This window comes from Spodoptera frugiperda, chromosome 10 (genome assembly GCF_023101765.2).
Source record: "Spodoptera frugiperda isolate SF20-4 chromosome 10, AGI-APGP_CSIRO_Sfru_2.0, whole genome shotgun sequence".
NCBI classification, from domain to species: Eukaryota; Metazoa; Arthropoda; class Insecta; order Lepidoptera; family Noctuidae; genus Spodoptera; species Spodoptera frugiperda.
In genome coordinates, this window is record NC_064221.1 from 5,398,518 (window position 1) to 5,415,532 (window position 17,015).

At 36.4% G+C, this 17,015-nt stretch overlaps 1 protein-coding gene across 1 annotated transcript; it reads right to left on the minus strand.

The window, feature by feature from the left end:
- On the minus strand, positions 1 to 16,307 carry LOC118277649 (facilitated trehalose transporter Tret1). Its single transcript, XM_035596542.2, has 7 exons — positions 16,080 to 16,307; positions 6,688 to 6,917; positions 6,063 to 6,386; positions 5,410 to 5,545; positions 2,463 to 2,686; positions 1,726 to 1,923; positions 1 to 1,365 (listed from the first exon to the last, which is right to left on the minus strand). Exons 1-7 carry the CDS (start codon positions 16,150 to 16,152, stop codon positions 1,090 to 1,092), a joined length of 1,461 nt encoding a protein of 486 aa, XP_035452435.1. The 5' UTR covers positions 16,153 to 16,307; the 3' UTR covers positions 1 to 1,089.
- Between the last annotated feature and the right edge of the window lie 708 nt (positions 16,308 to 17,015).

Sequence of the window (17,015 nt, forward strand, 5' to 3'; positions counted from 1 at the left end):
TTTACATAATTTACTTATTTATTTCTAAGTAACAAAAATATTACATAACGAGATTCTTTTTCATATAATTTTGACGATAATATAAATAAATAAAATGACAACCAATTGAAACTCAATTTCTTTACACATCGTTTGTATAGCAATGTTGCATTAGTAACAATATTCGGTACATGTAACTTTGCCCTCAATTCCTAAGCAAATTAGGTTGAATTTCGTAATACAGGTGTTACTTACAACTCACAATTACATTATCGAGTTTATAAATAAGAGAAAATTAAAAAATACTATGGATCTATTTCACAATTTTATAATTTCACTTTTCCTTATGAGATGGAACAGTTATGATAACAGTAACTTATTAGATATTGTGAAAAATATACTAAATGAAATGGCACATTACATACGTATATGTAATATCATTCGCTTTTCTGTAAGTTACCAATGCAATCTACTAAGGGTTATAGAAATCCTACTTCCTCTTGGACCTAATTACCATCAATGGTGACGAAAGACCGGTGCCACACGGTCTCAGGTGGGGTACCTCAGGGCCCCATTCTGGGTCCTGTTTTTTTACAATTTCTATAGGTATGATGCTTGGACCTAAGGGTAATCGTGAACAAATTAGCCCTATAAACTTTTATAGCCTTAAATCATTTTTCGGCCATTGAATAAAGTTTTATGGCACACTAATATAATTTAAAATGGCGGGACTTTTAAAAAAATTAAGTATTATTAATACACTAAACTAAGTACTTATAAGTACAAAGCTGAGTATTCATTTATAAATATTATTATATGTTTTACTCTACTTACTATTCTAATCTAATCTACAATACAAAATCTTTACATCCTACACGTATAACTTAGACAGCCTAAATAATTAAACAAGATAAGTACCTACATAAAAAAACTCACTGAGTTCGTCGTATTCAGAATACTTAAAAATAAATCCTATGCCTACACACATAAAGTGCAAAATATCACTGTTAAGCCGTACCAATAACTTTCAAATCTAACCGAACTTGAACGAATACTTTGACACTTAACTTCAAAATAATACAAACATGACTTGTGACGTCATGTGATAGTCTACAGCTTTGTGACGTCAGCTTCACAGTCTTTTTCTTTGTTTTTCACTTTAGTGTCCTTGCCTCCGATTTCCGCGTAGATCTCGTCTAAGGACCTCATCTTGGTTTCTGGAACTACGCATGCGATGTACACAGTACTGATTAGGCAAACTCCTGAGAACAGCCAGAAGATGAGGTAGAGTCCCACTGATGATGCGATCGGATGGAATACTCGGAGTTCCACGGACATGAGACCGCAAGCGAACGCGATTACTATCGCTGTTACTGTGCCACGGAGCTGGAAATATAGAAAAAGGTACTTTAGCATGGAAGACAATTTTGTCCGAAAATGTTTCACTTGTCTTACTGAAATTAACGAGCGAATACCCATATAGTTCTTTGTTTGTTCCTATTTGGGTTTATTACGAGTGGAATGAGAATATCATTAGCATTGAACATTTCATATCATTCACATATCATATCAATGAAAGCTTAAATTCACTCGTAATAAATATCAATTTAAACGCTATTTATTGTTTTTTCTAAAACGAATACAATGCTTCTTTACATATTGTGTTAAGTTCTTCAACAACAACAACTCTGTATACATACTTAAAATAATATTACTTTAATAGATATTAAAATATTCAAAACGAACCTGGAATGAGAACATCTCGGTCATAATCACGAACGGCACGGGCTGTAGGCCAGCTGCGTCGCAGTATATGCACAGACACAGTGCGACTATAGGCAGCCAGGATGCGGTCTCAGTGTCAGCGCCGATGTGGGCGTAGAACCACGCGCCGAGGGCACACATGGCTATGCCAGAGACCAGACATGTTGTGCCGAGAAGTGGCTGAGGAGAGAGAAGGACAAAATTACCACGATGCATTTAATTTACTAAGATTGTACCATCGGTAATTATACCTAAATTAATTAACGATTCCAGTCATTAATGCGTCTGCGACACAATTCTTCATTAAGGGCTCCAGTAGAGACGAAACTTGTCGGTCATCCCCATTACAAAAGGATGTAAATAAACTATATTCTTATATCTTTTAAAAAAACGTTGGACTGCCACGCTAGGATTTTCTCCTGTATCGTGGGTGCGTGTATGTGAAATTGTAAGTTTGTAATATAATTTCACATACACATGACACCCAGACCCAAAACTACAATTTGTGGATCACACAAAGAGTTGCTCCGTGCGGAAGTCGAACCCGCTACACTTTGCACAACAACCTTTGACTTTGAGCCAGTTGCCCAGCCAACCGTGCAGTCATGGGTACATATGAACATCATTTAGGTGATTTAAGCCTATTTCAGCCAGGTTTAAAAAAGCCGGTCATAATTTAGTGCTTGTGCCGTCTAAAAATTTCATAACGATAATCTTACCTTCCTCCCAGTCCTTTCCACCAGGCTAGAAGCGGTGCAGGATCCCACAAACTGTACAAGACCCAGTATAGCTGCTTGTTGGTTGGCAGTGAGCAGGCAGCCTGCACTGGCCTTGCTGAAGATGAGCGATGCGAAGTGCAGCACAGCTAGACAGCCACACAACTCTCGAGCCACTGTGATGATGAGCACTATGCGGAACGCTCTAAACGTACTGCGGTCGGTTACTGCGAAAAAAGAACGGTAGTGTTAGATTTTGAATAGAGATGGCGTTGGTGCAGCGTGCAAAAATCAAAATGTTGCTGATCATTTCTTGAGGTTTAGAATAAAAGAATATTAATTATTAAATTTTTAACACAAATAATATGTGTTCTATTAATCTCCAAGTTAATTAACAAAGGGATCTAAAATTCTAATTTCATTCACAATTTTGGCGAATTAAATATTAATGTTTAAACCTTTTTCTTGTCTACATCTATCAAACACATTAAAATAAAGAAGGCATGATGTATGTATGTCTCAAAGTTTAACAAAACTATCTCTTTAGGTATCTATATAAAAATCAATTACCGTTAGTTAGTCTTACTAACACTCGAAAACGGCTGAATCGATTTGGCTAATTTTGATCTTAAATTATTTGTGGAAGTCCATTGGCAGGTTTAAGGCGAGAAAAAATGTTTGAGGCGGTACGAAATTTACCAGGTCAGCTAATAAAAATATAAAACTATTTGTTTCGCCGTTCTGGCAGAAAGCGGGTTGGTGGCCAAACGCAGACTTATCAACGGTAATAAAATATGAATAAAACTATTAAAATAATAAAATATGAATAAAGCTATTAAAATCTATATTATAACCAACACAACAACTTAGTTAAATATTTACAAAATACGGAAACAAACCCGTGCCTTGACGACCGCAACCGTAAGATTTTCGTCCGGTAGCCAGTTATAACGGTGGGCCCGTGTTACACCGACATGGGAATGTACCTACATAAACTGAGACACGCTACTATAGTGTTGTGCTCCTGGTACACCTGTGTAGATGTATAATAGGGTATTATCCTACTAGTAAAATTCAATACTTTTATCGAAGTGTCAAAAACGTTACTTTTCTATGAATTTTGTGACATTGCAAATTTTGACGTCATAATTTTTTTGCGTCAAATAGCCTACTTATTACGCAAAAAATAGCAAGAAAAATTAAATAAATAAGTATATCGTCAAATGAATGAATGAAAATACGATTATTTTGGGATATTTTATTATATTGAAATATCAAAATAATTTATTTTTGACCTAGGAAACTACCCAATTGTTTTCTGAATCGATTTTTGTGTAATGAATAAAAAGAGGAAAATACTGGCTATAATGAATTGTAGAGACTGAAAAGATAGATTTTGGGCGTCAATTTTAAATACAGAGTGTACCTAAACGGAACGTTCCCGAAAAACGCTACAAATATTTTATATTTTTATAGTATTAATAGTTTTTGTTTCCGTGCAGCATGTCTTATTATTATTTATTTATTCGATTTCCACACAGATTACATTTTTATATACTAAGCCCCACAAAACCTTTGTAATTGCTTGTGTTGCTAATTAGTTGGTAACAACTATTATTATTATATAAAATAAATATTTAATTCCTTAATTCGTTGAGAATAAAACTAGTTTTTCGCCATCACCTGCTTGCGGAATTTAGGAGCATTCCGTTCACAACCTGTATAACATTTTATTTTTTTTATTCAAACTACCAAAAAAAATTTATTATCTATAAAAAACAACCGGTTAACCTGAGTAGGGATTATTGACCTATTAGGTCTTGCATAACGTGATTGAAGCCAGAAATAAATATGTAGAAAAGTATTATTCGTTTTCATTACTAAAATAAGATTTTATTTAGCTAATTATAGATTTAAAAATGTCTTATCATTTTCAACTAACACTTAGGTAATTTGTATAAGTATGATTACACCGTAAAATAAGGAATTAAATTTCAAAGAACAACACTATTGTACCAATCAATTATTACAACATTTCATTTTCTAACACCAAAAGTGTTACCAACAACGAAACCAGTTGAGCGTCCCAAAAAAACTACAAAAAACTGGAAAATAGTGGGAGTTCTAACCCAAAAACCTATTTATGAGTTAGCTAAACATGAGCCGCGGCCGTGTTGAGAGCATTACTTTGGACAAATATTCTCTAAGCTGTTTGCTAGAGGGTTCCCGTTATAGGTACCCATGGTGCTTGCTACCGGCCGTTTACATATTGTTACCGTATGGCTGTTCACACAAACTAATGACTCGGCTAGTCCGCTGTGGATCGAAGGCTTGTTGCTGTGCCTCGTCGGTATGACTTTGGCTTAAATTCCTTAGAGTTATTGGCAGAAGAGTACTGTTCTTTAAAGTTAGTTATTGTTTATTTTAATTGCAATAGAAGCTGTAAATTGTACCCGCTGTGGCGTCCTTATTAGTTGGTTTATACGAGCCGGCCAATCAAGCGCCGATTGCGCTCTCGTTTCGATTTAAAACTTTAAACGTAAAGCAAACCCGTACTAAGGGTGCTGATTGCAATTGAAAACTGAGCTTTTTCACAATTAAGATCTCTTATATATAACTGAGTGGGGACCTGCTTGTCGTGCTCGTAGCACGACAAGCATTATTCAAATAGATAATGCCTTTTTTGTCCGATAATATCAATCGGAACAAGGTTTGTGTAAGGAGGTGTGTTAAAGTGTAAAATGTACAAAAAGTAGGCATTGATTACTACGCTCCTAAGGATCCTGTCTAGCTACCGCACTCAGAGATATTTAATGGTTACTTAAACTATTCCTTAGTAACGATTTTGTTCCGAAAACCAGTATTAAGGACTAGGTTAAGTAACCATTAAATGACTCTGAGTACGGCAGTTAGTACAATCCATGGTTTAGCTCCTTCTAATGCAACTCACCAAGAGTTTTGAGTGCAGCGCTCATCTTGCCCGACTTGCTCTGTTCCAACTCAAGCAGCAAGTTTTGTAGCTCGTTGTCCACCGCAGGCTCGGACGGCGCTCGGCACCTTAGCCAAGCTAGCGCGTCTCGAGCTTCCTAATAACATATTACCAAACTAAACCACAGATATCTAAAGCCATTTATTTATACAGTATGAAGATCACTCGTATTATTATGATTTAAATGAAACTACAAGTACCTACTCACCCACAGAAGCATAATACAACTAAGTATTTCAACGAAAACCGAAAATAAAAATTTAAATTTTCAAACAAAATAAATAATGAAATGAATCAAGTATTAAATTCTGTGGGATCAGCTTCTTGTTTCTTGACAGCTGTAATGTTATAGGTTGTCTAGGAATGTTACGGACATGCCGCGCGGCATTGATTTCGATCAAAAATTGGTTTTGATATAGATAAAATATGAGATGTCTCAAGAGTATGATCCCCAGGTCGAGTTTTAGGTTTTCCGATCTTAAAAAGTCACAGAATTTGTGCCAAATAGTATTAATAATTTTAAGATAGTGCCGAGACACAATTTGTTTTCTATTATTGTCTCATATCCCTACGAGAGGTTAAACTGCGAATAAATAAACAAAACTATTCCTCACCTCAACCTTCCCGCTCTTCAGCAAAAACGACGGCGTCTCAGGCATAGCCATGAACAACACCAAATGCAGGATGGGCACGATCAGACACACCCAGAGCATCGCATGGTAGCTCAGGTACTCTCCCATGACATACGCGAACAGGTTGCCCAAGTTCTGCGAGAGAACCACTAAGCTGCCAAGAGTTCCTCTGATGGTATCCTCACTGATCTCCTTGATGTACAAGGGTGTGACGACGTAGGAGCCACTGACTCCAAGCCCCACGATCGCTCTTGCTGTTATAAGGGCCCACGTCTCCGTTGAGTAGAGTTTGAGAGCCCAGCATGCCTGGAAATGTGCAAATTAGTGGTCGAGATAAGTTCTCAAATAAAAGCTATGTAAGTGCATAATTGATTGAGTCATCAGATACGAATGATTGTCGAGTAACTAGCTCGTTCCTACTCAGTGTCTAATTAAAACATTAGGTTTTTTAAAGTAGATAATATTATATTTTCGGGAACAAAAAGTTTATGTTACGTATTTGTCTAACGTGAAAATTAAAATAACTAATTTAAAATTCTAATTCTCCAATTAAATCTGTCCACATATTTTCTCCAGGAACTTAAAAAATAAAACATAGAAAACTTACAGCCATAGAAAATGAAGTCAGCATCAACGCCTTCTTCCGTCCATAGTTGTCCACGATGTATCCGAATAGGAACACGGTGGGTGTTCCAACCAGGTAGACTACTGATGCCATCCAGGATATGGTGTCTGGATGCACTGGAGCAGCCGCTGGAGTGTCCTCGGACATTAGGCGAGGACCCATTGGAGAGATCCAGCCAATTGCCGTGCCATAAGAAAATACTGGTAGGACCACTGTAACAAGTGCAGTGTTAAGTATTTATGAGTTTGGAGAAAGTATTAATTGCTAAGGATTTGAGTGAATAAATATATAATAATGGATTTCATAAAGTTTTTTTTATTTCGTATAAAAGCATTGTATCTAATCCCAATCCAATGTGATATTCGAAAGTATGACAAAATAGGAACAAAGACACATTGATGACCAATTAAATCAGTGTAGTTGGAAACCCCCGACAAATAAATAAATTCCCAATTTTAATTTAGGAGTTACATGCGCTCTCAATTTTCAATAACAAAAGACTCAATGCAAAATTAAGACCGACCGACATAAGTGTGGCAAATTCCGTGAACAAACAGATCGAAGAACAAAAACACTCAATTAAAATAACCGAAAATTTAAATAATATTGGGTCAATCACGTATTACTCGAAGTAAGCCAAATAGTGGGACAAACAAAAAACAGTTTCATTAGCTGCATGGAATTCTTTAGATGCTCAATTGCCATTCCAAAACAAAACAATCTTGGGGCACGTTAAGCAATATTTAATTAGTAGGAGCTCGTGCAGATGGTGGTGCATCAAGCATATCCAAACTTTTTTATGCAATAGGTAGAGGGCAAACAAGCAGAGCGGGAGTACCTAAAGGTAAGCGATCAGCGCCGCCTATGGACACCAACACGTGGAGTTATAGGTGCGTTAATGGCCTTTTAAAAAGGAATACGCTCTTTTCTTGAAGGTTAACTGTCAATAGATTTCAAATATTTTGTGGTAATGCGGTTTAAAATCTAAGTATCACAAGGTATCTTGGACTGGTTTCCGAGATCAGGCTAATCCTTCGCGAAATCGGTGCCTATAATGGCATTATGGTTATCTTGGTGTCAAAGCCATGCTGCGACATGCATGGGTTGTCTCAACCGGAGTGATTTCTCGACCTAGTAGAAAACCGGCGTGAAACAACGTATGTGTTGTAATTCGACGTATAATATTAAGGTCCAATCCTTAAATAATTAACTTCCAAAAGACTGGCAGCATTCTAATAACTCCTTTAGTGTTATGGATGCCATGGTTAGCGCTGATTGCTTAGGTCCCATGAATTAATCTGTTTGCTCGTTTGCAAAATGTATTAAAGTTGCAGTTAAGATGATTTGATGTGCTGTTGTTTACACACGTGCTCTTGACTCCGTGCCAGCTAATCTTGTAAACTGGCTTCCTGACCCTATCACGGAAGACATGCGTTGATCATGAGCCAATGGGGACTTGAAGTCATCTATAAAGGTCTTAATGAGTTGTAGGGTATTGAGACTAGTAGTCGTTAGACGATGAAGTTGTAATAGACTGTCCCCATCTTTAGTGAGTACGCCCATTTTGATTTTTATTACAGTTTTCTATTTAATGGAAGTCATCTCATAGGATGCAGATTCAATTAATCCTAAATTAAGCACTTTTAAAACGTCAAATTGAATTGTCCGTCAGTCTGTCTGTCAGTGAAGCTAGGTGCTCGTTCCAAAGTGCAGCTTCGAATGGAGAAGAACGAGCAAGAAACTCCATCGTTACGTTACAAACTCAAACCTCAGCAAGCTCATTCTACTGCTAAACCGAAACATTGTAATTAATTAAAGAATTCATCTCAAAACAAAACAATAATAGCACAATTAATCATGCATGTTGATATCACAAATTAATTCCGACATAGAAGGGTCGAGACTGCACGGCGTCTGCGCACGAGTTGAATCAACCAATCAACGAGGCAATATGGAGACCCTAGCCAATTGATCCGGGACAATTAATGACCCAACATGAACTTCACTCCCTTACAATGTCTCATGAAGAAGCGTGGTTAAGACATGTGTACCTTAGGTACTTCGGTACTTCTGATTAAACTCTCGTATATATAATGTATGTATATGTATAAGACAACTATAGAAAACACATTGTCGCCCGAATACTGTAATGCTACTCAATTTTAAGTTGTACTTAAATATCGAGCTATCTCTGTCATTTTATAAAGAATTGATAGTGACAGAACTAGTTTTGAGAGCGTCTTAAAATTAAGTAACGTTTGAGTATTCGGACATGTGTCTCCTGTGGATCCGCAGCAGATGAAGAGTTAAATGATGGAGCTTTTATTAGGTACTCATTTTGCCTTGGTTTTGAACGTGGCACCTCATCGCATACAGCAGCTCAATTCCAGACCTCCTCAACCTCAATAATACTTTGCTCGACCAAATTATAATCAAGACTCCTTGCTTGACACTCAAATTTCCGATCACTCGATTTGTCAGTAACATACCAACTGTGAGCATTATGAGTAGTAAACCTATCTTAATCGCACATATCATATGTTTGTTTTTTTAAGGGGAAAATCATCCAATGACTTCTCCCGCTTTAGGCGAGGCAAGAGGGAATGTCAGACTTTTACTGACTAAAAACCACCCCGTTCCTACTCCTGCTTTTTGAGCCGGAGCCCCGGTAAAACCGCTAGGTAGTCCGCAGCCCTACTGGGCCCAATCGCACATAGGTAGGAGATTGATAACGAAGATAAGTCAACTTAAGGAACACTTATTATGTAGGTCTCTGTCTACCCTTTTTAAGAAACAAAGACTATGAATATCAACCACGTGTAAACATACCACGGAACATGTGCTAAAGAAGTGATCATGAGTATAACTGACTGATAGCATAAATTTTATTAGAATGTACATACCTTTTAGTCTTAAACAATTTATTTGATCAATCTGTACGACATATTGTATACCTAAGCTTAAATAAATATTAAATAATCTGGTTTTTTGTTCTGCTATCGTTAACAATGGAGCTCTGACAGGCTTTGACAAATATAGTATAATAGAATAGTTTTTAGATTTTCGAAAACGAAGAATTATGCTAAATGTAAATCGATAGCAAATATTGGAGGTGACCTATGCAAGTATGATTTAGTAAAAACTAGTTTTCTGGATAGGTCGCCTTTCTAGTTTTCATTTGTATTTTTTTATGATATAAGCCGGTTAAAGAGCAGACAGATCACCTGATGGTAATAATATATATAATACTAGCGGACCCGACAGACGTTGTCCTGTCTACACGTTAATTTGAAAATTTTATTCTTTTTTTAATAAGCTAAAACATTCTGGACCTTTTTGATGAAAATTATTATTCAAATGTTATGACAATATCTAACGTCATTAATATTTGACACTGCGATGGTAGCGCCGTCCGTCGGATCCGATGTAAAACATTCCAAAATCAACAACTACTAATAAATTAAAAATTAATTAAAAAAACATTGTCCAGCGGACGAAATTGTGAATCTAAACCATTCTCAGATCCTCTTGAACACACACAAAAAGTTTCATCAAAATCCGTCTAGTCGTTTAAGAGGAGTTCAGTGACATACACACGTACAGAAGAATTATATATATAAAGATATATATATATATATATATATATATATATAATATATATTATTACCATCAATTTCTTGAGCCCTGACCTAGCCAGTAGCTTGGATTTATCCCGTTACTGGTGGGCTACTGCTTTTTATATTTTTAAATGTTTTTTTTTAATTGAATATTTAAAAATGTAATTATCAAGTAAAGTAAATAAATAAATGAATAAAAATATATAATACAATAATAATATAATAACGTTTATTGTATCCAAAAGGTATACACAAACAGATATTGGGTTTGGAGTCTTCATTTAAGCAGATAATGCCTGTATTCAAAGACTCCGCTCCTTCACAACAGTAAGTACTGATTTTAAATACAATAAGAACAGTACAGTAACAAAAACAAAAATCTAAATTATTTAAACGTGTGTGTGAGTGTGCATGAGTTGGCTGTAATAGGTCCCATAGGTGGTGAGCCTATTGCCATATACCGGGCACATTTCCAGACTCCGTGCTACCACTGAGAAATTTTCGAAAAATCGAAAAAAACCCAGTAATACTTCGCCTGACCCGGGAATCGAACCCGAGACCCCTTGCCCGGCAGTCGCACTTGCAACCACTCGGCCAACGAGGCAGTCATATAATATATAGTATATAGAAATTAGATCTTTGGAAAACATGCCCCTCATTTTTATGTAAGAAATGGACTGCTAACGATAGCAATTGTTGCCGAATCAAAGTCAACATGTTACGCACATGTTTACTTGCTTTCGCAGTAACTGTTATGGCGTTCAGCCCCGAAGGTTTGGGAGTCAAGTGGCCACATGGAAATGTTGTGAGCAAATAAAATGAAGTATCTACGTATCAAGAGGGATGTTTTCCCTTTGTTTTGTGATTCTAGGAAATTGTTTTGCAACGCCATATCAGAAAAACATGCGTATTATTTCCTGTAGGAGTATAGAGAAAGGGTAGAGCAGTTTGTGTCCAATTACGTTAGAGATTGAAGAAAAAGTATCTATGCATGAAGGTAAAGTCGTTTAACACATTGAACGCCGTGGTGGTCACCGGTGACCGACGTTAGCAGAGGATTTGCCTTCAACAGTTTTCTATTGGCAGTCAAAGACTTAATAGGTATTGTTTTTATCATAGCATTTTAGCGTCGACATTATCATTCTGAGGCTAGATCTTTGTATCATTTAATTATTTTATGTTTAAGGTTAAGGGTAAGCTAAAGCTGTTAATAGTTTAGCTACTTCATTGTAGTATGTAGACTGTACTAATTTTGTATCCTATAACGGGGCTGACGTTTTTCTCTTAGGAAAAAAGCCCTACTTCACTACATAGTATAAAACAAAGTCGCTTTCTCTGTCCTTATGTCCCTTTATATTCTTAAATCTTTAAAACTACGCAACGGATTATGATGCGTTTTTTTATAGATAGAGTGATTCAAGAAGAAGGTTCATATGTATAATACATGCATAATATATGACCATTGCATCCATGCGAAGCAGGAGCGGGTCGCTAGTATAAAATAAAGACTAAAAAAAAAAATAACTACTCTAGTTACAAACGTCGCAGATTTATTTAATATGGCCACACCCTAATACGCAGATAATTTACGAGCAGAAATCAAAGGATTACGCACAAAGTAAATACCGTTACCTAGTCATTAAAAGTATTGTTCCGCACGGAATCCGAAGGTACAATTGTTACAATACATGAGATATTATGTATGATTACAGCATAACATTCGGTTTTCTTTCAATGGCTACTAAATAGAAGGACGTCAATGACGCACTTTACACACCTATTTAGTTATGCCTATGGAATTTAGTCAAATATAGAATTTATTGTGATTAAAAATAGGGTGTCATAATATTGCCTTAGTGTTATGAATGTATCAATATTAATTGATACACACCTTTTATCCCTGAAAGGGTAGGCAGAGGTGCACATTGCACATTACGGCACGTAATGCCGCTATACAGTGTACACCCACTTTTCTCCATTTGTGTTTTAAGTCACATGTCTCAGGGGGTGAGGCTCAACCACTATTGCCATATATTGGGCAGAATTCCAGACACCGTGCCCACTAATAAGAAATTTTCGAAAAAAGCCCAGTAATACTTTACCCGACCCTGGAATCGAACCCGACACCCCTTGTCCGGCAGTCATACTTGCGATCACTCGACCAACGAGGCAGTCACAATTTTAAATATTAACAATAAATAAACACAATCCTGCGACACTGTAATATGCCATGCAACTGCAGTACATAAGCACCTGGTACTGAGTAAGTGAGTACTTTAAGCAATTAAGATTAAACTTCAACATACATATTATGGTGTATTTTGAAAACAATAGGCTCGCTCCCAATCACGCACGTATCTAGGTTACACCCATAAATATCTGGGACGGTCATAATATAACTACTCATGTATTTTGTAATACATAGATAGGTAAAGAAAATATATTTAAAGAATAAGGGCTAATGTCCTCATAACCGCACTGCATACGCACACTTTCGTTACCCAATCTTCCCAATCCCCGATTACCCAACAACCTTTAAATTCCTAACCCGCAAAAAGCCGGCAACGCACTTGTAACGCCTCTGGTGTTTCGGGTGTCCATGGGCAGCGGCTATCGCCTACCATCAGGTGATCCGTCTGCTCATTTATCGGCTTATATCATAAAAAAGTAAAAACTATGTAGCATAAATCCATTTGCATTTAAAAGTAGGTAAGTCCAAGAAAAACTTTCTCATATTCCTACATCACAGATTGTAGGAAGGAGTTATAAATTGCAGCTTTACATACATATACATCTGTACCATAAGTCCATTATAATTATATTCTCATTATTATGTCACCTGCAATGTTTATGGCGGACATTTTTACTCCACTCTTGTAAAAGTATCGGAGGTCTAATGGTTTTATGAGCAATTGATGTCTAATTTGTTTCTAAGATAAGGCAAAGGATACCTGGACTGTTTTTGGTTTTTAGAAAATATATTACTTTAACCCACATCTTTTTACTTATAATATCATTGGGCAGGGCCGTTTCTTTGTGTCTCACAATAACATTATTAGCATCGCCTCTTTGTACTTGCTTGATGATGAGATCAGAGTTGAATCTTTTTGTCACCATCACCATCCCTACTCTTACCTACAGGTTTCAAATTAGTCGACAAGGATAACGTCACAACAAGAGATCAGAGGGATTAATAGTACAGAATCGGAAATTGTACTTACTTAGTGCATGACAACAGGCTCATTAATTACTCGTATTACATGGAACCCATTCCCATAATGTTACGGGAATGGGGACCAACCTGAAGAGGGAATATTATGTGTCATGTATGCATAAGGCTTTTTCTAAAGAGGTAAATCATCCAATGACTTCTCCCGCATAGGGTGAGGCGAGAGGGAGTTTCAGACTCTTACTGACTAAAAACCACCCCCGTTCCTACTCCTACTCTTCGAGCCGGAGCCCCGGTAACTCACTAAGTAGTCTGTAGCTCCTGCTTAAGGTGGTCGTACGTTTTTTGATGGTGTAATCATGCTGAAGCACGATCCTCTCACGTGCAAACCGCCAAAGAAGATTAATGACTGAACCAATAGACAAAGCGATTCATGACAAGTTTTAATACTGCTAATTTAATAAGCTTTATGCTAATAAATTCAGAGCTATGTGAAGACATTCTTACACACTATCTTCTGATCACCCAATATGGAGAATTTAAATGAATAAATGTTGCAAATAAAACGGCAGAGACATACAAATCTTACATACGTAAAAAAATATATAATGTTGGGCAGTGCACTGTCTTAGGTCTCTATTATTCATTTTGTATCACACAACTCGTATCACACATAAGTAAATTATAAATAACGTTTTCCCACGTTAATCTAGATCCTGCAAAAATTCTGGGATAAAAATGTATTTTTTGATCCATAACCTCTCCTCCTCTCTTCTTTTACATAATTTAGATTAAAATCTACGTTAGGTACATATGCCAAATTTAAATTAAAAATTTATAATAAAGGAGAAAATAAAAATACGGTAACCATTTTTTTTTCTAAATAAAACTAAAACTAGTGCTGCTACTCTGGTGGCCCGTCTACTCGTTTGCCTCCTATTCCATAAAAAAACTATATATTGCAAAAATTAATACTTATTACTACTTTATTTAAATTCGTGCAACGGTCACCTTGGATTTACATTTTGACAGTGAGCGTGAAAGTAACAAATATTACAAATTATTAATTTTCCGATACAGTAACACACTGATAATTTTCCACCGATCAGATGTGTCTGTGGAATGGTCAACAAGAGTCATTGATAAAATAAATTTTCCCTGTAGGCCGCGGGTTTAGTGTTTACAAAACATTTGCAAGTTCGCATAACAACGCATCTTTTATTTTCCGAAGGGGTGAGCAGTATAGTGCTCGTGGACGATTGGTTAATGAGTCGGTTTCAAACGTCTTTCTAATACGACGATGTGGATTCGATTCTAGCTAAAAGGTTTTATATTTCCTTTACTATGTTGTGCCGGAGCTGCGGACTACCTAGCAGGCTTATCGGGGCTGCAGTTCGAAGTAGGAGAAGGAACGGGGCGGTTTTTAGTCAGTAAGAGTCTGACACTCCCTTTCGCCTCACCCAAGGCAAGTCATTTTAAGGGGCAAAATCATCCAATGACTTCTTTCGCTTTGAGCGAGGCGAGAGAGAGTGTCAGACTCTTACTGACTAAAAACCACCCCGTTCCTACTCCTGCTTTTCGAGCTGGAGCTCGAGCTCGCTCTAACCAGCTAGGCAGTCCGCAGCTCCGGATGCTCTTGATATACCTATGCTTCCTAATGTCACAAGTGTGACTCTGGAATCTCACTAATTTTCGGTCATTTTACTGAATTATCCATTCACCATAATCCATTGGTACCTACTTAGTTTACTTAATTGTCTTTAAATATTGTTTCCTACTTAAGTACCTACACAAACAATTGACGATACCTATTGTTGGCTATCTAAGTAGGTAAGTATTATGTTTTTTTTTAATTTAAACAATCGTAATAGATCATTTCATTAACATCTTATCAGGAAAGCCAAAGGCATATCGCATGAATTAAAAAAACATAACATTACAACTATTATTTCCGAAGGAGTTAGGCAGAGGTGCACTGCATAAGTGCACTTCGCATATATTTTTTGCATGCAACACCCACTTTACACCATTATTTTATAAGTTCCATGTAATAGGAAATGTTTATCAACCTATTGCCATTAACTGGATCCAATTCCAAACACATTTCCAGAGAATTTTCCAAAAATTTAAAAGCCCCAAATTAGGTATTCTAATACAACATCACGCCTGATTTCCTTAAAGGACTGAGGCAGAGGTACGCTTCTTAAATACTTAAATGTAACATGAAAAGTTACTGTTAAATTGGTAAATTGAGAACTAGCCATCTACATACATACATAAGGCAATAAGTAGTAAGTTACGTGCCATCTGAGTATTTAAAAAAACTCAATAGGCAACCATTTGATTCAGTAATCAAATTACTGTCGAAACTAATAACTTATAACAATCCAAAAACTCAGAGTTCCTTAAAAAATTACCTTGCTAACTAAAAATTAGGGAATCCATCTATTATTTTATTATAATCATAAAGAAGATAATCATAATAGATCTAAAAATCACCAAACTTAACTAAACTTAGGTATAGCGTAACAAAATCCCAGATTTAAAATTAAAGGAAAAGGGGCGAATATTTGAAAAATAAAACTTACTCAAGCACGCAATAATAATTTGGTTGAACTTGCTCCCCTCCGCACAATATTTCTTCATAGTATACTTCAACATTTTTAAAAAAATATTTCAACTTTACACTATGTCTTACGATGCACAGATTAAAAATTGAAAAGCGCGCGCAACCTTACTTGGCGCGTCACAGAGGCCGAATGGCTGACGGCGCCCAAGACCCGCTCGCCCGACGAACGATGTTATTTGTTTAAAACTGTAATCTTAACTAGCTAGGCATGCTTGTAAAGCTATTCTACATTAAGCTCGATTCTGTCAAACGGAGGGGATAGATAGGGCAGGAAATAAGATAATAAGTAAATTAACAATATTATAATAGGATAATTAATTTAGGTCGTTCAGTTAGTTAAATTAAATACTTTTTGGAAAAGTTCTAATCCATAGTTTTGTTTGAGATAGTACGCTTTTTAGTGCTTGACAAAAAAAACGTAGGTATTAGAAATATAGCTAAGGAACTGTAGCTATGTTTAATATTAGACAAATAAGTAAGGAGAGTATGACTCCAGGCTTGGCGTAGTGGCTGGACGGCTATGCTACACGTGCGTTGCCGGTTCGATGTATGCACAGATATTTTTTGTATGGTTCACTACATTTTTATCTTAGGTTTGAGTTTGCTGTGCCAAATTACATGTTTGTAAACTCATACACATATGAGATAACATCTTTTTATTTTTTTAAAAGAGTTGTCATTTTTGCCAATCTACCTCGTTGTCATTCTGCCTCATTGGTCGAGTGGTCGCAAGTGCGACTGCCGGACAAGGGGTCAAAGTACTACTGGGCCTTTTTCGGATTTTCGAAAATTTATCAGTAGTAGCACGGAGTCTGGAATTGTGACCGGTATATGGCAATAGGCTCACCTCCTTTTACATGGGACTTATAACATAAATGATGAAAAGTGGGTGTAC